The sequence below is a fragment of the Agelaius phoeniceus genome, chromosome 2, assembly GCF_051311805.1.
Source record: "Agelaius phoeniceus isolate bAgePho1 chromosome 2, bAgePho1.hap1, whole genome shotgun sequence".
NCBI classification, from domain to species: Eukaryota; Metazoa; Chordata; class Aves; order Passeriformes; family Icteridae; genus Agelaius; species Agelaius phoeniceus.
Window position 1 is genome coordinate 111,715,508 of NC_135266.1, and position 23,621 is coordinate 111,739,128.

The 23,621-nt window shown below is 37.3% G+C and overlaps 1 protein-coding gene across 3 annotated transcripts in view; it reads left to right on the forward strand.

Annotated features, from left to right (window-relative positions):
* Positions 1-23,621, forward strand: part of CADM2 (cell adhesion molecule 2) — a 579,455-nt gene that overhangs the window by 444,352 nt on the left and 111,482 nt on the right. For all 3 annotated transcript variants that reach the window (XM_054655060.2, XM_077174538.1, XM_054655061.2), the window contains 2 exons: positions 16,679-16,831; positions 19,382-19,519. In XM_054655060.2, coding sequence (XP_054511035.1) covers positions 16,679-16,831; positions 19,382-19,519 — 291 coding nt within the window. The remainder of the gene's footprint in view (positions 1-16,678; positions 16,832-19,381; positions 19,520-23,621) is intronic.

Sequence of the window (23,621 nt, forward strand, 5' to 3'; positions counted from 1 at the left end):
TTCCAGCTCACTCTGGAATAAGAACTGAATCTCCCTCCACCTTTCTTGATTCCCTTACCTTTTCCCTAATAACATTTTACAGCAAATGTGTAGATAGAAGGAAAAGTCACTGTAAGTGCATGGGCTTAGAAATCATGGGCTCAGTGAGGTAAAAATGACTCCAGACAAGGTCAAACCACAAACCAGGAACCAAAGTAGAAGCAGTTCAGTGTTTCTCAGGAGCACATTTGGTGCTTTGGAGAGGAGCATGCCAGCCTCAGTGGGAAATAGATTGCTCACTCCTCAGGATTGTGCCTCTCAGTGTTAGTTTCTATATGAGAGGTGGATGAATCAGAAATTAAAGGTCCTGGGTATTTGCTTTTAGAAGAGAAAATATCTCTTGTAAGTCTTAAAGGTGTACCTTGCTAGTATAGGTCTGTGCAACCCCTCCGGTGAAAGGAATGGATTGCGAGGCATTGTGGCATTATAGGGTCCCTCCTTCAATTGTATGATGTTCTTGAGTAATAAAGAAGAGTGATTTGAATTTCAGTGGCATTGCACCCTTATGTGGGAGAATTTTGCAAATGCTGTCTCCTGTATTTTTAATAACAGAGAGTTACTTCCCCCTTGAGTTATTCTACAGAACTCTGAAAAATACTTGGTTCATCTCAGAGTATTTTCTACAAGTTGTTTCTTACAAAGTAAATGGGGAAATAACCAGAAAAGCCACTTTTTTTCACCAACACTTCACTGTGTAGATTGTTCCTCGTTCCTCTCTTTGTAGTTTTACCTGTCTTAGAAGATTTATGTGCGAAAATTAAATGGTGCTGCTTCAGTGTTGTGCTCTACAGAGACCTGTGTCACTTACCATTTTTAGTAGTTAGGAGCTGATGTGGCAGGACACATTTAGGCTTTGTTTTCTGAGACAGCTAAAAATAGAATTGTTTGATAATATTACATTATTCACCATGATGCTACCTAAGGGGTTATGCAAAACTTAGTTTTGTTTTCAACTAAGTGGGACAATTGTCCAGAAGCTGAAACCTAATTACTATGGCATTGCAAAATCAGCAAATATAACTTCTGAATTTGAAAAAGCAATGATAGCTTAACAAGAAAGTTATATCAAAAGTTTGTGGGAGCTCACAAAGGTAATGCAGAAAAAGGCAATAAAAATAAGCCATCCCTAAATCCATCAATACATTTTTCAGAGTGCAAACTGAATGCCTAGGACTGTCCCTGTGTCTGTTCTGTCAGTCTCCAACCTCCTTTTATTAGTCCTAGATAGAAGATAAACAACAAGACTGACAGCTTTGTGTCCTTTGGCATTTTTGTGTCACCATCACAGAGTAAGAGGGTATTATGTCATCACTCAAGCCTGTCAGGTTTAGTTTAGTCTGCTGTTTGTCTTAACGATTGTTTTCCTCATTTTTTTCCTCTCAGTTGATACACATACCCTGTATAGATTGTATATTGTTGATGTTACCAGAATCCATTTTTCAGAGGAGAGCTGTTTTAACTTCACCACAGAAATGTCACCTTTTTTTGTTCCTGTACACCAAAATAGAAATTAGAAAAAGAAGCATCTTCTGCACTCCATCAATTCTGGTCTGTGCAGAACTTTTTCATAACTCATAAATTCAAACATTATTTGTACTAATATTACAAGCAACAAGGACTCTTAGGTTTTTATTAAGGCTTTGTTTAGGAAAGTTCATGATGTATAACTGCTGTGGAATCTCTGTAGGTTTCAGCACTGTACATTGATGACTGGTGCCCAGTACCTACCTTTAATTGTATCATTTATGGATGAAATAAAAGAGAATCTTAGCTGAGGTTTGTCTATTGAAAACAGTCAAATAGGTGTGGTGGGAAGAGTCAACACTTGGCTTTTGTTAATGACTTTGTAGCATTTGGAAAGTACTGGTTTTCCTCACAAGGGAAGCCATAGGCTGCTTCCACAAAAAAAAAAAGCAGAGGTACCTATAGGAAGTATCTGCCTCAGATTATACATTCAAACTCTCTGAATAATGTCTCAAAAAAGCAAGAAAAATTAGGAGCAGACTACTCTAAAGATAAAAAGCTGAGGAAGAAGACATCTTAACTAAACATTATGAAGTCCTAATGAGGGGGAATAAAACCTGGACAGCCAACATCAACCTAAAGGATTCTGTTCAGTGCTCCTTGGGACTCTCCACTTTTCCCTAAAAGTAACATGTAAGCCAGGTCAGATCTTGCTCATGCTGAAACAAACACAGAGAAGAGGCTGCTTAGTCTAGATGCTAGCCAGATAGCTGGCTCAGTCAGTGTTAAGGGATGGGAAGGAAGGGACAAACTTATAGTTGTCACAGTCCCTAATACAAGCCAGTAATAAGACCTTTTGTCCATCAATCTTCTCAGAAAATGAGGTACCATCTGGGCCTTGTACTTTCTTAATAGATTTTGCTCATACCTGTATCTACTGAAGCTATGCCACTGCAAATATTCACTGTAGGAAAAAAAAAAATGAACTAGCAGGTAGGAAACACAAGAAAACACCTAAATTTTTCCTTCAATTAGTATGTCTTTATTCTTATAAGTGTAATGTCTGTATTCACATAAAGTTGGACAGTTTCAAAGGAGACTTTAAATAGCAGATGCCCCAAAGTCCAGCAGTGATGGCATGCAAATAGATGGTCAAGTGAGGTGGAAATTCTGGAATCTGCCCCTTCTTAGCAGGGTTGTCTAACCAGGCCCTTGTGGGTAGCAGCGCATGTTTGGGACAGTAACAGGCAGGTTTGGGACAATCCTTTGGGACAATCACAGTTTGCCAGAGGAGATCCAGCAAGTAATTCTGGGGATGTCTGGTGGGTGAGCTCCTGGGTAAAATCAGTGGAACAGCACTGTCTCTGGGAGTTGTCCTGATGCAGGAGCAGGACCCATCCTGCACTCCCAATCCAGTTAAATGACCCAGGAGAATTCAGGCAGTTGCCTGGAGGCATTTGCACCTTCTGAGAGACTTGAGTTCAGCAACTCAGCTAGATACTTGTCATTGAATAATTGAAGAATTTCAGCAGAGCCCAAAGGTTTTCCTTAGGCACAAAGATTCATGTTTCTGTTGTTTGCTGAAGGTTTTTTTTTTTTTTTGGTGTTAAGTTCATCCCCAGCTAGAGCTAGGTGCCATTCTTTAATAAATTGCCAGAAATATCAGAGACCAAATAATAGTTCAGAGGGCCATTGAGCCTCCTAGGTATTGCTGTAGTGGCTTTTTGACACGTCTGTCACTGCTGTCAAATTTATTCCAGTAGAGATCGCCTTACAAGATGATACTTGATTTACATTACCTGATTTGTTCTGTAATGGGAGAGAACAGAGTCGAGTCCTTGATTTCATTTTCACAGGGAACAATATATCTTTAATTTTAAAATGGATTATCAGCTCCTACATTCAGAGAAGTTGGCTACTGCAATCCCCATTGCAGAGCAGTGTAATCATCATTCCCATCCTACTTTGTCTGTTGCAGTCAGAAATGTTTCATCTTGCCTCATTTGTAGCTGTCTGTCTTGGATCTAGACAGACACACCTGGGCCAGATCCTCAAGCAGTCCCACAGTTCTTCCCCTCCCTTCCCCTTCCTCTGAATTTAAGCAGTCTCCAAGGAGCCTCATACTCTAAAGTGCTATTGGGGGAGACAGAGACATTTTTGCCCCTTTTTTGGCTTCAATCCACTTATTGTTTTATGTCTGCTGGCAGAATTAGGAAGATGAATTTGCACTTGAGGATAAAGTTTTGTCTTCATTCCCTGGAGATAAACCTGGTTGCAGACTCTCTAATTATTGGTGTAAAATTCATGATGGAGATTTTACAGTAGGAAGCTCCCCGTGGTCTCCTATACAACTTTAGAGTGCCTTTGAGTTAGTGTTAATCCATATGGCTCTGATTACCCTTCACCTGTGTGTGAAGGTAAATCTGCTGCTATTCTTAAATTTATGGAATTGAAGTATTCTGTGCAAGAATAGTTTTATAATTTTATTTCATGTTATTTTATTTTATTGGTGGCAGTGGTAGTAGATTGTTTAATTCTAATCTATCTGTTTGGTGATACTTTCTAGGATTCAACTAGACAAAATTAATTTGAGAAGGAAGTTTAAAATGTAGGAGATACTAGAGAAATTAGCTCTGAGCATTTTTTTACAAAGTTGTTGGTTGATTGTGTTGGGTTTTTTTTGTTGTTTTTTTCTTTTTTTATTCAGCTTTTTAAGCAAGGGTTTATTGAGTTCTGTATAATGTAATTTTTCCTTTCCTGATCTCCGAATGGACCTCTTGGAAATAAAAGTAATACATTATGATTCTTGTCTGTTCAAGCATAGAGAGTTCAAAAATGTATTCAGTAAGTCAGCATTTGAAGATTTGAGTTGCCAGAGCTTCCAAAACTCAGTGGTGGTTTTTATTTCTGTCCATGATGCTGTAATTCATTGTTGATGCAGAAGTTCTCTTGGGAAGCTCAAGCTTGTGCTATATCCTCCAAGTGCCAAAAGCAGCTCAGACCAGATGACAACCCCATAGCACAGGATCCTGGAGCATATGAGAGCTCACCTGTGTGTACTCAGACTAAGATCAGGCTCCTTTTTCTTCACCTTCTCACTTTCTATTGTTCTATCTGGAAAGATTTTCACTAATTCAATCAAATGTTTTTAAAATTCTTTTTTATTTTGGAAAAAGACATGTCTGTGGGAAGGCCTACCCAGAACAGCACTCAATTCTAGAGTTGATCACATTAATCTGTCAACACTTTTTCTGTAGCAGGTAAGACTAATTTCTATGGATGGATAGTCCTCAAACAGTTTTCTTTATTACAGTTCAGCAGAGTACTCTGCAGGGTATCAGTTCTTAATTATAAGAAAGCAATTTCATTGCCAAAAAGGTGGAGAGTAATGCCTGAGAAATTTTTGTTTGTTTGTTTGTTTTTCTGTAGTATTATGATGCACATAAAAGCTCTATAAATTAGAGAATCCTCGAAGAAACCTCTGGAGATCATGCAGTCCAACTGGATGAACCAGGGCATATTGCCCCAGACCATGTCCAGTCAGATTTTGAGTATGTAAAGCTGGAGACTTTACACCTTTTTGGGATCTCATAAAATGCAGTGCCATAGTTCTTTCTGCGATTAAGTTTTAAGTTTGTGGAGGACTGTCTCCAATGCTGGAGCAGAAGTGTGTGAGGAGCCCTCCCCCTGAGGAGGAAGCAGCAGCACAAACACTGAGTGATGAGCTCCATAACATTAACAAGAGAGACTTCTCTCCCTAAATGAACTGAAGAAAGACTATTTTAGAGGTGGTAAACTGACTGAAATTTTAGGTTTTGTTTCTTTATATTGTCAGTGGCAAAGAAAAGGTTGTAGGGGGAGAAGTGTCCTGAAGATTTTGTTCTGATTCTTATTACTCTTTCTTTTAGTTACTGTTAATAAATTTTTCTTTATACCCTTTTAAAGCTTTGAACCTGCATTGCCTTTCTCCTAATTCTATATCACAGCAGGAAATAAGTAAGTACATTCTAGTGAGTGCACTGGTGATTAGCCAGCACTGAACCACATGAACAGACAACAGCCCCCATTCTGTTCCTCTGTGCTCCTGGGAAAGAGGAGTTAAGAGAATATTGGGAGAAAAATTATGCCTGGAAAAAAGGGAGGGTTGGAAGATAGGTGTTTTAATATTTGATTTTATTTCTCTTTAGGCTACTCTGATTTGATTGGTAATAAATTAATTTTGCCAAGTCAAGTCAGTTTTGCCCATGACAGTAACTGTTGAGCAATCTCTCCCTGTCCTTATCCTGATCCATGAGCCTTTCATTTATATTTTCTCTCCTCTGTCCACTTGAGGAGGGGAGTGATAGAGAAGCTTGGATGGCACTCAGGTCCCACCAAAATGATTGATGTTGCCTTTATGGCCCTGCTCCAGTATGACCCTGGCTCTGTTCCACTGGGTGAGCCCAGAATTGGGCACAGTCCTTGAGGTGTGATCTCTCCAGTGCTGAGGAGACTGCAGGGATCCTCTACTTGGACCTGCTGGCAATGCTCTTCCTAATACAGCTCAGGATGCTGATAAGTGTAAAGTAATTTAAATTTACAATTGCTACATTTTTGAACTTCTGCAACAGATAAAATGTACTTGGGAGTTTATATTTGGAAATATAAATTAATAAGTTAATTTGATGTACTCTTCCCTTTTAAAGAGTTTCTGATCAGTATTTCTCATGTATTTTGTATATGTAATTGGTTTAGCCCATTCTTATTTTTTTTTCCAGTGGCCTCGTTCTTACAGAGAACCTGTCTAGTACACAGAGGAAATGAAATTATTTACTACAGAAAATAGGAAAAATGTTACTAATATAGATGACAATAGAGTTTTTTATCAATTAAAGATTGATGAGGAGAAGAGAAAGAGACTAGATGGATTAAAAACTGGAGTAAAGGACAGTTTATTCCAAAGATTGGCAAGATCCACTTATGTGTGTGATCAGGAAAGATTTCAAAGAAAAGGAACAATGAGGAAAAGTAAGAGGAATGAAAAAATGAGGAAAGGAAGGGATCAGTGAGGCAGGAAAAATATTTTCTGTTTGAAAATAAATGTGTATTGAGTATACTAAAGGCTGTGACAAGGGAAAATAATTAAATACAAAATCTTATTTAGTTTTTGTTAAAGAATTAAATATATTTAAAAATATAAAAATTAGCCACAAAAAATGATCACTATTGGAAGAACTCCTTGCATTTTTTTTAATTATTAATTGCTTCCTTTCATATGACAATGATGATGTGCAAATCTATTTTTCACAGGTAGCAAACTGAAGACAGATTAGTTTAGGTGTTTTCTTAGTGAGTCTTCAAACTGTATCAGTTAAACAAAGTGTGAGAACCAATAATAATAATAATTAATTGTTGCAAACGGGAAGGATTAGTAGCATTCTCTAGCTATAAATGGGTGTTAGTGTCCATATTTCTTTTTTCAAATTAATGTCTTCTGTCCCTTACCTCTTGCTACAATTTGAACTGCAAAAGGGACAGGCAAGAAACAACAAGAAAGAACCCACAACCATTTTTTCCCAACTCATAAGAAAAGGAAATTCCTCCAATAAATGCTTAATTGAAAATTTCAAGATACATTCAACTGCTTTTTGTCTAGACATACATGTTAAGCATGGACAAGTTTATTCTGGTATACTCAAATGTATCTGGTGTATGTGAATGGCCCAAAAAAATGTCACATCTTGGGGATAAATAGTACCAATGGTAACAGGACTCCACACATCTGTTATTGTCAGTATCTACTGTTCAGTAAATATATGCATTTGTTCACAGTAGAGTTGGTTTTTTTTATTCTGTGTATCTATCAGTACTTGGTATGCTGTCATATGTCAGGTGTTCGTTTTTATTTATTTACCAAATAATATTCTCTAGTACTTGGTGAATATATCTGGCCACCACTGTGGATTCCAAACATTTTATTGCTGCACTTGTGTCACCATATTCTTGGTATATAGCTCCTGAATAAGTGCATTTACACAAACTAAATTTAGTCTAGACAAGTTATTTTTTATCTGCCTCTCTCTCTTTTGTTGTTGGTTTTTTTGGGTTTTTTTTCCCCCCCATTGACTATAGAGGGGAGAGACTGGCAGCCTCTTTTTCATAGGGACTCAAATCCACATCCTCCATGAGGGAGAAAAATGCTGAGGAAAAGAAAAAGAAGATTAATCTTTGTGAATACCTACCAAAGGGTTTTTTAGTTGGCACTTCAGGATTGGTCACACTTATGTATTTTGTGATATGCAGGTTTTTTACCCCAAAAACATCCAGAATGACAAGATCCCAGAATGTTTCACATTGGAAAGGGCCTCTTGAGGTCATCTAGTCCAGCTTGGTTCTCTGACTCTTCTAGAGCAATTTCCTATGAATATTAGAGGTCTAGATCTGCTGCCAGTTTGGTTTTTTTTCTTTTGACTTTGGATTAACTCTGGGATTCTCTGACCTTCTTGCTAAACAATCCTAAGTCTCTTAGCCTCAACTTGTATGAGAGAGGCTCCAATCTTTTAATTATCTGTTTCTGACACCATTTCTCACTAACAGGCTCCTTCACACCACATCTGCATATGGAAAACTAAGACAAATCCCACAAAAGAGGGAGCATCTGTGTTCTTGTGTTGGAGAGACAGATTTTCTGCTGCTGAGCTGTGTGAGAGACATCATAAAACTTTAAGGGCTCTATCATATAAGATGTTGCAGCCATCAAAGAGCTTTCTGGAATCCTCCCTGGAATTGCACTAGACTAATTTCGAATGTCTCCTGATACTTCCTTCCATATTTCAATTCCCTCCTAGTGAGACATGTGAGTCATCCCTAACAGCACTAAAATCTTCAGTATTGATGTATACATTAGGCTTTGACTCTTCATTGGTACTGGGATCAATTGCTAGGTCGATTGCAGATACATTCATCAATCATTGATGATTTCTTGGCTGTTTTGTCCAGGTTCTGTAATATTTTCAAGGCAGTGACCTGTTCTTAACTGGCCACTGGAGGAAGATGACTTGCTCCACTGGCTGCAGCAGGAGTTTAGGGAGCCTGAGTGCTTAATGTAGTTAGGAAGAATGAGCATTCCTGTGTTGGCATCTGTAGCCAACATAGCCATCTGCTACAGGAGGCATGATATTCATTTCTGTATCTACATGATCAAGAAGTGCAGGGAGAACAGGGGCATCTTATAGCTGTTCTCAGGTAGAGAAAAATCTCTTAGAATATCAAAAGGTGAGAAAGTCTCTCCGTCTTCTGCTGAAATAATATGTTTGAGCAGGATTGCACTCTTTAGAAATTAGAAGACTCTGATTTTCCAAGGAATATGAAGCAGAACCATAAATATGACTCTACCATGAGTAGAGTCATATTTATGCTGCTAAAAACTCTTCCAGTGCCATGGGATCATTAAGCTTAGCTAGTGAATGGGCAGAACTGTAATGTCACCGTCTGCAAGGTCAGGGAAATCCAGCTTCCTTGAGGTATGGTCAGCTGAAGACACACACAGAAAATGCATTGCATTTGGGCAGGACTGAATAGAACCTGGTTGTGCAGCAGTGCTAAAAGTGTAAAGTCTGGCTGAGTTATTCTGTGCCCCCTGTCCTTTAGGAGTCCTTTCATTCAAAGCTGACTAAAGCCAGTGCATGAAGGTCACCAGCAGTGACTGTGAAGAGCAGTCTCTTGACAAGGAAAAAGAGTATTATAGAACTGATGTTCTTTAAAATACATCGATGGCCTTGGTAGAGCTCTGTGCTGTTTGGCCAGACAGTTTTTAATACCTACATAAGCTTAACTCTGCCTTGGTCAGGAGTCTTTAACACACTGGTTAGTATCAACATCTGTAGCATGAAGAAAAACTGCCTGGTCTGATCTTTGCAGAAGGACAGACTTGGAAATCTGTGAAGCTTTGTTTTAGCTTGCAAGAGGGTTGGTATTTACTTCTCACTTCTACTTCAGTAAAGTCATTATCTGACATTTCTGACTCACAGTGAAGTCCCATTTAACCTGAAGCATATAGAAAAAAAATAATTTCTAATTTCTATTAGTCTTTCCTTAGGTACATGTGGACATATTACAGCTCTCCATTGTATTATTATCATTTTCTTAGTATTATTTTTGCAGCAGTAGTCCATCAGTAGACCTTCAGAAATTCTCTTCCCAACTGAGAGACTGTTTCTGTCTGTAATTTACAATATATGGCACAGTGTGATGTATGCTATTTTTCGGAATGTTGTAGCATTTTCTTTTACCATAATTGCAAGGCTCAGTAAAACCCAGAATAGGATTCATCTTTTTAGAGTGGTGTTGCATTTGAACATATAGTTAAATAATTTCCTCTATAATCCTCAGGGCTCCTTTACAGCATTACTGTTTTCAAAACATTCATCTCTAACTTGGTACATAACACTACCAATTACTTTTATCTATTGAATCTCATTTGTTTTAATTCTGTCCATCTCTAACCTTGCCAGATCATTTTGCAGTTTTAAGCTTTGCAGCTGTATATTTGAGAAGTATGGTTTTTAAATATTTTCTAGGCTACTGTGCTGTGGTACATGTCCAGTTGCATTAGGATAATAGGAAATCTTGTAATTCCCTGTTGAACATGGAACCAGATGAACAGACCTTGTAAAGACAATGTTTCATCCTGACTAATGTGATTTTTGTTTTATTGTTTGGAGGTACGGTTAAATATTATTCTAACACAGTAAAACAGTAAAGCATCTTCATAGTTCAAAGCCTGTATGCTTTGCAAAGATTTGAAACTTAAATTTCTTATGGGAAAGAGAGTCAGGCCTCAGTCCTTCTCAGACAATAAATATCATCCTTATGATTCTCAAAAGACAAGAAGAAAACAAGTTCACTGCTTCTTTAATACAAGAAACAGGCATTACAAACACCCTAGATGTCAAGTTTTTCCTCTCTTTTTGCATGTTGCAAGATTTCTTTTTTCTTCAGAGCACACATTTCTTGAGTGCTCTGAAAATTAAGCCAATACAGAACATGATTGTGAGAGAAAAAGTAGCTCAGTGCAGAAAATCTGCCATGCAGGAAAGTTTTCTTTATTCCATCCATGAAGGGCATGTAGTCATCCTGGCCTCCGTTTTTCACTTGGCAACAGTTGGTGAAACCTCAGCTCAGCAGCTGTGTTCAAGATCATAAGTCCTTGTAAGTCACCTTAAACTTTGTTTCATTTTATCCAGATTGCAGGAAACAGAGAATCGTTGTTGTTTCACCGAAGAAATTACCTTTCTGTTTGGGTTTTCCTCGTAAGCATCTAAGGCTGCGCGCCCTGATAAATAATAGATAAGGCTGTACAGGCAGGTTCTGAGTCCCCAGTGCTTTGGCCTTTTCAAGGCAAGCCCAGAGTAGATGCCTCTCTTAGTGAGGCTGTCAGCACCTCTCCTGATGAAGGGAGTTTGCTGCATATCTTTGGCAGATGCATTATGCAACATGCAAAAATTCTGAAAAATTTAAAAAGGAGGAAACAGCTTGCTGTGGAACATTGCTCTCTAAATAACATAGTCAAATATTTCAGCAGTGTATCTCTGCTGAAAACAATCTAGTCTTTTCTTATTAGACTGCAAGCCACAGCATAAAGCAGAAGATAGCCAGGTGATTAGAGATGGAAGAAGTATATTTCTATTGACCCCACTATTTCTTCCTTTTGATCACCAAATACTTTGAAAGTAAAACCTATCTCCAAGGATTCTTACATAGTTCTTCAATTTCTAAACTTTTACTTAATACCTTTTATGAAGCTCAGTATGCCCCAAAATTATTAAGTACGTGAATGGGTTTAAAAATTCAGTGATATTGAAGTATTCTCAACATCCAAGCAACTGAAAACTGTAGAAGACACTGTTTGGAATGTCTGTTTGAACTCATCTGTGTTATTAATCATTTTCCTAATGGGGGAAAAGCCATCATGCATCTGCACATTGATCAGACTGTTCCACAGCCAATTAGCCAAAGATCCCTCCACAGTATTGCAACCTTCAGTTTATGTGATTACCACTGATTTTACCTATAAATGATGCCACCTTTAAAGGACACCAATGACACATATGTCAGCCAATTTGACAGGTTGCATAGAAAATCCTAATTCTTTTCCCTCTACACTAGCATTTCCTGAGAAAGTAGACTCAGTTTGAGGACATCTGTCCCGGGGAAAAAGGTGATAGCTTCACAAATGCAGTGCTGTGGACATGTAAGAATTGCCTCCACTGAGAGATAAAAACAGTCTCAGCACGTGCCAAAGTAGAAATAGAAAACATGGGATTACTAAAAATTCACACTGCCACCCTTGTGTACTTGCATGAAGGTAATCAGCTTGCATGACTGGATATGAAAGAGGAAGGAAATGGATTTTCTTTCCACATGAAAAACAACTGAGAAGTTTTAAAGTCTTAGGAATTCAGATACCATGCAAATATGGACAAGATAGCTTAGGTATGAATAGAATAACTATGTATCAGTCCTTTTTCTTTTTAAGGAAATGTGAATGTTTTGAAAAGAAATATGAATGTTTAGAAGACACAGAATAACAATACTAAGTTGGTTTGTTCCATTTATTCCCGTTCTGTCTGTCTTTTTTCTTCCTCTGGTGGTGGTGGTTGATGCACAACTACAAGCAAATTTTGTAGATCATCCTATGGGAACGTGGTATATTGAATTCTTAAGGAGCAAAGAAAAAAGGCCTTCTCAAGTATACCCAGAAACACAGCTTAAATCCCTTTAAATCTCTTTCAGATTATGGTACAGCATTCAGAAAGCTGGAATCTGAAAATCAGAGGGATTGTTGCAGTTTCATAAATATTAGAATTCTGGGAGTTTGGCGTGACCTGTAGAGTATCAGAAATCCTTCTGGCTCCAACTAATGGTTATGTTATTCCCATAAGAGAGGGAAGAGCTTCAACATAAGGAAGAAAATTTTGTTGAGCAAATCCCAGGATGACAGCATATGTCAAGTTAGTATTCTCAAAATATCAGCAAATTACTCTAGAGAATTTTGGGATTTTGTTGTTTGTTTTTTCCCCCATTCCTCAAATATATCACTCAAAATACTACAAAGATGTGGTCATTTTAGATGAAATGGCATTAGAGATGCTGCTGGGTGGCTACTATGTCTAACAGGTCCATACTGCCTTTTCCTCATGGTATGAAATGTGGACTATTTTCTTCCATTTTGGCAAATTTCTAAGGTTCCTTTGTCTCTCTGTTATAATTCCCGTTGCAGGGTTTCTCTTTGGTAACATATGACCATTATATTATTATTTTTTTCCCAAAAATAAAGTACAGCAGTGTTTGTGAACAAGGAGGCCAGTTTATTGTGATGGTCATCAGTCTCAATAATTGCTAATTAATGCAGCTGAAATACATGACTGTATCTCTTACTCATAATTACCTAACCTATACAAACTATCAAGGTTGCTTGTTTCTGTGTCAGAGAACATTCTGAAAGGAAATCTTTTCCACGGGAAAAGAGAATGACAGGTAAAATAAATGAAGTGTGTCTGCTTAGGAACAAGTGTTTTATGCATAATTATTTCATGCCTTGCAAATTAACTACATCATATGTGCCTGGGAATTACAGAAAACTGAAGTCATGTACCTAGGGCATATTGGAATTGACTATGTAATTATATTTCTTGTTGCATTTTGTATTTTTCAAACAGCTTGCAACATGAGAATCCAGCAAAGTGATGCCAGTGCTGGTATTCTCTGTTACTGCTTTTGGCATATGTGTATTTCCCAGAAGTCAAATAAATATTCTGTTTATTTTTCTTTTTTATAGTATCTCTGTAGGTATGAATAGGATAATGATTAAGCAATGTAGGTTAAAATCCCCAGGAAGAGGCCAAAAGGGTCTGTTTGGCTTCTAAAAAAGTGATTTTTTTTTGAAAGGAGTTTCTAAGAAGGTTCCAAAAGAGCAGTGTTCTACTTTTTTTGTGTTAAAGTGCTAATTAAATGTGATAGAACATTTTGTATTTTTCTTTATGGAGCTTTATTTGAACTACTGTGGTGGAGCTGCTTGCCACTTGTACCTTTCAGTGGCTGCCTTCTGTCCAGGCTCCGTGGGCTGCTTTGCTTCATCAGCCAGCCTTGGCAAGGTTTTCTGCCATGAGCAAGACCCTGCTCCACTCACTCTCAATGCCTGGATATCATGTGTTGCTAGAATTGTCCCTGCTTTCTCCACTGTTGCTGTTGTTTCCATCATCCTTTTAAGCAAAATGTACCCAAGACAGAAAATGGAAACAAACCAGTTCTGGCATCCATCAGAACTATCAATTTCATGAAGAGAAACTGGTATATTTCTAAACAGATGAGGATATAGAAACAGGAATACAATTTAAAAATAAGATTCTAAAAAGTCTCTGTGTAAGTGCTTACTTTGTCTGAGCCATAGCAGTAAAATTTGGTTTGCTTGTCATCTGTGTAGACCAGAAACTTACAAATATTCAGGTTTGAAAATGATGGAAGAGATAATTGTTTTTAAACCCAGCACTTACAAAAATGCTTCTGACAAACAGCTTTCCTGCAAAGCAGTGTTATGTTGGTGCTCTTTGCAGCATTTATTGCAAAGGCTGGGTTGATATTTCCGTTACAAAACTTTCTTGCAGTTCTTTCGATAAAAATCCACTCCGTAACGAAACATGGAACATCTGATCTCATCTCTTGACCAGTGGCTGTTTTTACCATCTTTCCACAAAATTGACTGAGCTGAGGTTTTTATATTTTACAAAGGTTAAAAAAGGTGTGGAGGGGAAGAGGTGAGGAAGGGGAGCAGTAAGCATGTAGTTGATGGAAACAGTTTGTATTTCAATTGTAGGATCAAAATGATGTGCTGTTGGCATCTGTAGGCCAGTTGTGCTGTAGTGGAATTCATTACTGTTCTTCTCAGGGCATGAAATTCTACACGCTGTCCCATCTGTAGGAAAATATTTCAACAGATTCATAAAATCTTTATCACAAGGCAGTAACAACTGAAAATTATAACAAAGTAAAATACTATGTAAGATGCTAAAGTGGATTATTTTTTAAATAATTTCAGATTACAGAGAGGAAAAAAAATCGCCACTTCCAAATGGAGTGCTGAGATACTTTTTGGTTTTAGTCTGTTTGTTTTGTTTTCCCATTTTTTCTGCTGTTGCCAAATTATATAAACAGGTGTGGTGGTGATCAAACTGTTAAAAAGAACTTGAATAATTTTTTTTAATTTTTTTTTTTTATTTTTGGGAAGGTCAGTAAAATGAAATAAGCAACAATTCTTATGTCTGCTCATTTGCATCTGACTAGAATTGACAAGCTGAGAAAGGAATTCTGAGTCCCCATCTACTTGGTCAAAGATAGCAACAGCTTCACTATTGTGAGGAGTTTAGGCTGCTAAAGCCACAATGATCGGCTTTGCTGCCGTTTGGGGTTGGTAGATGCTTTCTTTGTGCTTTTTTGTTTTCCTGAGCTGGTTTTTCTCAGCTGTTCTGTCAGCTTTGCATTTTTTGGCTTCTGTTTTTTTCTTGCTTTTTCCCTTTAAGCTTGTTCCTCTTTTCATCATTAAATAGACTTGATATGATAAACTAAATAATGGTGGGTTTTTTTCTTGTTGTGGCTGGCCATATGACATCTCAGTTCTGTTTGGGATGTGTCCATTACACACAACCTCAGTCCCTTTGATGTTCCTTGAAGTTCATGGCATGCCTTTATGTTATGCATGATTAAGCTGCCACCTTTCAGTCCTCAGACCCTGCAGAAGAAGAAGCTGAGCTTTAGCTGGCCTACCCTGAAATAATCAGCAAATTCAGCTGAAATTTTCTGGTGAGAACAAACCTAAATGGCAGCCTTAGAAGAAGACAAATTCAAGTGATGCTTTTGCTGACTCTTCACTGTATCTTCTTATTTTGGTGTAAATCTACCTGGATCAACTTGGACAGCAATTGGGCAGAAACATCTAGGTTTAGTAGCAAAAGGACTACAGTAAAACTCTTTTTTATTTTTTTGTCATTAGAAGAGGTATACTAGAAAAATCTAAGAGTCTTTGGAGAATTTAGAAATAGGTGAGAGAGAACAGCAATAGGGACTTGAACATCTTTGTTCTTCTCACAAATGCAGGTGCAACTGTCTTGACAAATACCATAGTCCCATTTTACTTTTGACTTTCAGAGGTTTGTTGTAAAAATAGACTCACTGAAGTTTCACACACTATCAGGCCAGACATTTCAATCTAGAGGTATACACCTAAACTTCCTGAGTTACAGAGGCTTTTTTATTGTTTGCTTAGGAGAATTACAATATCTGCTCACTTATGATATTAGTATTTCTATGCCATGGAAAGGCTTGTATAATATATACAGATTCCTGAAGCAACTTTACTGCAGAAAAATAGAATGTTTGGGAATGTTTTGTCAGTTTTTCAATAGAAAATGAAGGTTAATCTGAGTGTAGGCTATAAAATACTTTCAATTTTAAATCATTAACTAAAGTGACATTTTGAATTTAAGTGAACCTACATTCTCCTTCTCCCTCATTGCTTCCATGCAAACAGAAGAGATCATATTTTTATTCATAATCAAAAATGGAAAGCCACTATATTCAATTACCTCAACTTGTTAAATATACTACATATGCATGTATAAGTGGAACTTTCAGTCTAGTGGTAAAAAATAAATAATTATTTCCAGAATTTTAGAAATCTGATAGTCCAGTTCTATATTAGTAGTAATGGACATGAGAAAAATCTGTAGACAAACTAGGCAGGGCTAGATGCAGGGCAAGATACAGGATTCTCTACATCTGTAAATACATGAAAAACAGGCTGGTTTTGGGAAGAATTTATTTTAGACACTGAACAAAACTTTGAGAGGGCAGAAATCATAGTCATTGTTGGGATTTTTAGAGGCAGGCTGGAGTTAACTCAAGTCTTGTAGTTTCTAGGTTTATAAATGTTAAAAATCACTCAATTCATCCTCCAAAATCTTGCTCAACTTTATTCCACAGAGAAAACTAAGTGCTCTGCATAGACCACTGTGTCCACACCCCTGTGTTCTAGGGCCTGGTTTCCGTAGGAATCATCATGGAGCCTCTTGTACAGCACCCCACTCTTTGTTCACATACCAGATCCAACAGTAATGCCAATTTTTTTGTTGTTGTTTTTCAGCTCTGAGGGACAACAGAATCGAGCTGGTGCGAGCGTCGTGGCACGAGCTGAGCATCAGTGTCAGCGACGTGTCCCTGTCGGACGAAGGGCAGTACACCTGCTCCTTGTTCACCATGCCTGTCAAAACTTCCAAGGCTTTCCTCACCGTCCTCGGTAAGCACGCACTGAGCCGAGCAGAAAGAAGCAAGTGTTCAACTCCTCAGGCTCTGGCAAATTATGATAAGAATGAACTTTTCTAAGGCTTGGCAGAAGATAAATGTAAACGTCTGATCTGGTTTCCCCTGATGTTTATTGTTTCGTAGTGCTGGGCTGAAAAATAACATGCCTCTTCCTGTTTGCAGCGTGGCAGGATAACGAGTTAGGGAGCACACAAACACCACGGAACGAGTGCTCCATAAAATGGACATAACCTCTACATCCCGAGCACCACCAGTGCACAGAAGGTGCATGTGTTCATCTCCTGACAATCTATTGGATAGGGCAAAGGGGAGAAAATCAGAAAGCATGAAATCAAAACGGGCTTTAGAGCTTTATCATTTTTCCTTAGCTGTGCATTTTTTTGGCTCATTCTCCTTTCTCTTTTTTTTTTTTTTGTCTATAAAGTGCAAATTTTCACTGGGTTTGCCGCTTCTTTTATGCTTTATCCTCTAAGTGCTCTGCTGTTTTCCCCAAAGGTTATAGATACACATAGAAAAGCAATAGATTTCAAGAGATGCCCAGGAAATAAAGTTTCTGCTCGAAGCTTTATATGATTCTCTGAATGTCAGTAGCCCAATCAGCCAAAATTGCTATAGTTCACTAAAACACACCTGCGAACCTAAGAGGCTATATGATTTTAGAGATTGATTTTTATTCTTTTTTTCCTTTTTTCTGTCCCTGAACATGACTCTGCCTCTCTTTTTGTCTTATTTTTATATGTGGATGGGCAGGCAGTTGAATTTAATAGAACTAATGTAAGATATTCTCTGTGGCAGTAATATTCACATTAATCCAGCTAGGGAATTGGTTTTGTGCTTAGGATATGAAATACATCTCCCTTTCAGTCCCTGTGAGACTATTTTACAAAAATCTTCACAACTTTGCCATTAAGGACAAAAAGTACCCGCTCAAAGCAAAATATTCTGGAATAGCCACTGCCTATGCTTATTCTTCCTTCTGTAGAGGGGCATTTCATGATCTAAACTGTTGAGGAGTGCACCAGTTTGACCTTTTAAATGGCAGAAGGACATAGGTGTTACAAAGACAAGAAAACCCCCAAAATATCTAGGCAATATTTATTAATAAAAGTAGCTTGATCCTTAACAGTCCATTAAGCTTGACCTTCATTTTAGGGGAGGGTTTCATGAAATTTTCCCAACATCATTTACTTACCTTCCAAGAGGGAAAGCTGCACAGTTTAGGATTCCTGCCTTTTTTCATTTTGTATTTGTAATTTCCTATTTCAAAGGAACCTTTTAAATTCCTAAAACATTTTCTGCTGGAGAAGGGGATCTTTGCCACTGAACTGTATTGCATCTTTTAATCAGATAAACTATCCTTTTATGTACTTATAATCTCTTTATTGACTGCTCTGCTTTCAATTAGAAAATTTAAGTGTCAGGGTATTGTAGTAGACACAATTTTCTGTCCTGACAGAGAGGACTAGGTTTATTAAAGAGATGAACTATGCAATAGGTGATGCTGCTTTGCTTTTATGTACATAATCTGTCATTTTGGAAAAGAGATGTAGAAAAACTGAATTATTAAATACAGGGCACAGGATCAATTATTGTGACTTGAGCCCTTGATCTTGCCACAAATGTGAATGCACCAAAGCAGTGTAGCTGCAAGATATAACTGACATTTTTGGAGATTTTTAAATTACTGTCATCAGTATTACTTTAAAGTAAGTTATTCTTGTGTCTTTATAAGTTAAATGGATTTATGCATGCATACAGTGATCAAAACTTTCCCAATTTTCTTTGTGTTTTCTTTTTTGTTGTTTTGTTTGTTTGTTTGGGGTTTTTTTTTGTTTTGTTTTTTGTTTCTGTTCTGTTGTTATATCTTCCATGGTTCATTAAAAAACAGACATTTCCATATTGAGTATTATGTGTATGGTATGTCCAAATCATAGGATCTGCTCTGAAGAACTTGTATACAGCAGAGGACCCTCCACAGTCGGTGGAGCTGTGATTATACCTCTTGGTGTTTTGGTTTTGTTTCTCTGAAGATAAAGTGACTCCAGTATTTATTTTCACCTTCCCTTTTCCCTGTTTCTTTATTAAAGTCTTCATTATTTAGGTGTAAATATCTGTTCTCAACTTAGGTCAGTTCAGCTTTTTGTTGCCAGTTTAACGTTTAATTTTCACAGCTGTGCTTCTAATGTGCTTTGTCATCCTGCTTGCTGTGCTGAGCAGTTTAAATATTGTAACAAGTCAGACTAGACCTGCATGCAGAATATACAGAGATAAGGTATTTATTAAAATTCAATCTGTTTTCTCTAGAAAATTAGGTAATTCCTGCTTTCTCTATTTATTTAGAATCAACTACCATTCAGATTGATGGATAATTTACAATAGGAAAATGGTTTAACTGACAAGGCACGAGGAATTGATTATCCTGTTTCTAGAATTTAGAGCATATGAAGAAGTTAACTTTAAATTGGTCATGCATTCATGGCAGTAGCTGACACTATCAGAGACATTCTGCTTGTTTGCTTGTTAGGTGTTCCTGAGAAGCCACAAATTACTGGATTTACCTCACCAGTTATGGAGGGAGAGAGGATGCAGCTCACTTGCAAGACATCTGGTAGTAAGCCAGCAGCTGATATCAGATGGTTCAAGAACGACAAAGAAGTTAAAGGTATTTAAAAGGATTTTGGTGTCATTTGGTCCAATTGTCAGGCATATCCATTCTGTAGAATTATGTTGGGGTTTTTTTTTTTTTTTGAATTTATGTTTTTAAAGTTGCTCCTATTGGGTCATGAAATGAGTAGGGGATAGTACACAGATGAAGAATTGTACAAAGAAAAAGCAGTGGTCATATAACCATCTTTGTATTGTTTTTTCAAACAGTAAAAACTGATGTTTTGGATTGCTCAGAATTCTGTGCAGCATAATAAAGTCAACTGTGAGGTTTCATAGAGAAATGTTTTCTGGATTATTATCACAGTCAGAACCACTCATCCCTGCTATTTTCCCTTTTCATTTCTCTTTTGCCATTCCAGCATGGGGTATGTCTGATTTAGTTAATTCCCAGATTTAGGTTACACTCCCCTAAAAAAGGTGACCAGATGAGGCAGAACCAGCTGGAGCAGACAGAGAATGCACTTCCCATAGGAGACCTATGGAGCCTGCTCTGGTGAGGAAGTGCCAGGTTGTAGCAAATGAGAGAATCTCAGCTGGGAAACTCGGAATCTCCAGCTGAGGCAAGGATGCTGACAGTCTTCAGCAAGGAGGAGGAGAAGATGGACTTTAGAGGGGACCAGTAAAACTTCCCAGGGGCTGGGGGGAATTGGATAAAGTGTGCTGTAGCTGAAAAGCCATCAAGTGACTAAAACCAAAGCTGACAGCAAGGCTTTGCCTTCAAGGATGCAGTGAGCTAGGAATGAGCTGCATATAAAAAGCTGTTTATTTCCTTTCCATCTTCTCTTTCACTTGGTATGTTCTCTGCTTAGAGCTCAGTTTTCTACTCCATATTCTTAAAAATGCTGGAATAGTTTTAAATCCTTGTTGGTGAATGAGTGAGTGAAGAAAGATTCCTAATGCAGAAGGCTGTCACAGCTCCAAGCCAGCTGAGGTGCCCAATTTAAAGTAGATGGATAAAAAGGATAAGGTATTGGTATTTATTCATATCACCTCTATTCATTCTGCTATAACACCAGATAAATAAATGATCCAAAATCCACCTTTTCTGTGCAGCTTTAAAAAACAAAAACAAACAAAAAACACCCTTCATTTATCTAATTTGTCTAATATTTTAGATTTCATTAGCTCAATAAACTGCCTCAAGCAAAGTTTCACAGTTAATTACAGAACCATTTATCTTCCATTCCAAGTGCAATGTGCAAAAGCAGAGCTCTGGTATAAAATTGCTAAATAAAGGAGATTGTAGATGATTGCCTAAAGAATCCTGTTCATTCTAGAGGTGTTCTTATATTTCTAATGAAAATGAGAATGGTATTGAAAGGAACAAACATTTTAGACTGGAATAATTTGAAATGTGTAATAAGGATAGAAAATGAGTAAACAGAGATTCTTTTCAGTACTGGGAAATTTCAGGAAATTGATGAAAGAAAGGCAGCATCTAATCAAATGCAAGTAGAAAGAAGAATTAAACAGCACAGCTAAGACACATGGCACAGCATAGATTGTGTCCTCCAGAAAAGATGCCATGATGAATATACAGATTGAAGGCATGTTAAGATTGGAAATAACTCCAAGCCATGTCAATACTATAAGATAAACACTGATACAGTTGGCCTAACAGCAAGGCCATATTTAAAATATGTTATTTTAAAAATTATGGTTTAAAATTTGGTGTAATACCTTTGCATTTCCTTCAGCTGACAAGTAATTGAAGCCAGCAAGAAATTTGTTGATTTGACTCTTTAACTATTTGACTCTTTATTTTTCTCAAGAGTTCCTAAAGGGATTTAAAAAAAAACCACAAAACCAAAAGAGGATGGGGAAGAAAGGAGTATAAAAGGAGTATGAAAAAGAACAGTAATGGGGAAAAAAACCCTGACAACCAGAAATAGGAGGAAAGTACTGAGCACATTCATTTCAGTTCAGTTTTCTAGGTCTTCTGAAGAGCACATTGCCATTTCTCAAAGGTTAGAAATAAAATAACCTAAGCAGTCTGCAGTGGCATCAGCAGAAGTTACATTAGCTTTGTGCAGTGTAAAAGGTGAAATGATAAATCTGAGAAAATAGATATGAAATGATATGCTAATGCAACTGACATTAAAGGTTAGAAGTTCGTCTGTCTAGCACCAGTAAATCCAATTGTGTTCCACTGTATTATACATGCTGCAAACGAATATAAATGATGCACTGAGATCAGAGTTGCACCAAAGGGGAAAAAGCCACTCTAAAATTGTAGCTCCATTGCTATGACTCAAAAAAGGAATCATCATCTGATAAAGGAATAGTGTTTGATAAAGTAAGTGTTAGTAATGAGAGAGACTGAATGTGAAGCACTGGGTGCCACACATTTTAGTTTACTGTTCTGTCACTCATATATGCACCAATTTAACAAAGGGATCTGCAGTTTAGCATTCTGGTGACATTTCTGGAAGATTATTAAGAACAAAAATACTGGAGAAGCTAAACGCAAATTTTTAATTTACCTATCTTTTTCAACAAAATTTGTTACATGCTCTTTGAACAAAATTATATAAAGAATTTTTTTTCAGGCTTCAGGAATATTTTGAATGGATTTTCTTTTTCTTTTTTTTTTTTTCTTTTCCTGGGTAGACTTGATTTTAAAACTAAATAAGTTCGTTTTGTTGCAACAGGTTTAGATACTTTGAGTAAGTTTCTTTAATTTTAGTATACACAAAGATTTCAGAGAGGCATTGATCACTGTCTTGAGAACCCTCTAAAGCAAGGATGATTTTTTTTATTTTTTGATAATAAGGCCATTTCATGTCAGAAATTGAGTTTAAATGTAAGCAATAATTATATCTGCCATGTAAAACCAAAAAAACTGTCTTTTTAAAAGATGAGTATTTGTGTGTGTTACAGGTATGTGTTTTTATAAATAGCTTGCAATGAGCAATAGATGATGGATATTCCATCATTTCCATTTATTATTTTCCCTATCAAACATCTACACTTATGAGATATAACCCTGTTTTAGTTGAGACAGCCACATTTGTATGTGCACCTGTCTGAAAGTCATGGAAATGTGCCTGAAGCTGATCCCCAGGTTTCATTTGGCCCAACATCTATTCCAAGGTTAAATCAAGTGGCTAAAGGTCTTCTCCAATTCAGGTTTGAAAAGTCTCCCAGGACAGAGATTCCATAGAAGCCTTTCTGTCTGGGGTAGGTACATTTTTCAGCATTCTAAAGCCCTCTTGTTTAGTGTTTTCATTATTTGTAGATATTTCATGATACATAATCCAGATTTCTCTAGGTGTAATTTGTGTTTGTTGCCCATGAGCTTTTATTGTACACCTCTGAGGGCATTCTGGCTTTTTTTCTTTATGGCCATAATTGATTTACTTTAAAGCAACAGTTTGATCTGGTTTTAGTCTTCTCTTCCTCAGGTTAGATAATATCAACTTTCTTAAGATGTCCTTGTACAGCTCCACTGACCACAGTGTTTTTCAACAGGTTTGTAGTACATTTCTTCTTCAGAAAGCCCAGAACTGGGCCTGGTACTCTCAATGTAGCCATGCACGTGCCAAAGAGAGAAGGATCACTTCCCCTGACTTTCTGGCTGTGTTTTTACTAATGCAAGGCAGTGGGTTTTAGCTTTCAGCCCTGCAGGGGCACTCTGTTCACTAATGTTCAACATGTCCTACTACCCCTAGGTCCTCCTCTATAAGGCTGTATCCCTTCAGCCTGTGTCATTACAGTGCTTCCCACACAAAATACTTGTGTCATGGATTTCTTTTCAACGTTTTCTTCAAGGGAATATTCAGGAGAGAGAGGAGCAGCAAGAAAACTAATGAAACATTAGGCTACAACTGACATATTTAAAAATTCTGTAAAATATCCTGAGTGATGGTAGCTCAGTAGCTGATCTCCACCATTCTTACATCCAGTTGGGTTTGCACTCAATTAGAACATACTACAATCACACCTTCATTTGCCATGAAGAAACATCTAAGAAAATACAGCTGGTAAGGAGGACAAGGTAAAAAATACCTGTTGGTGAGGATGCTAACAGTTTGTAGAATATTATCACTGCCCTTTTTGCAGAGGAAGTTTATTCTGAGAGTCTAACTCTTTCACAC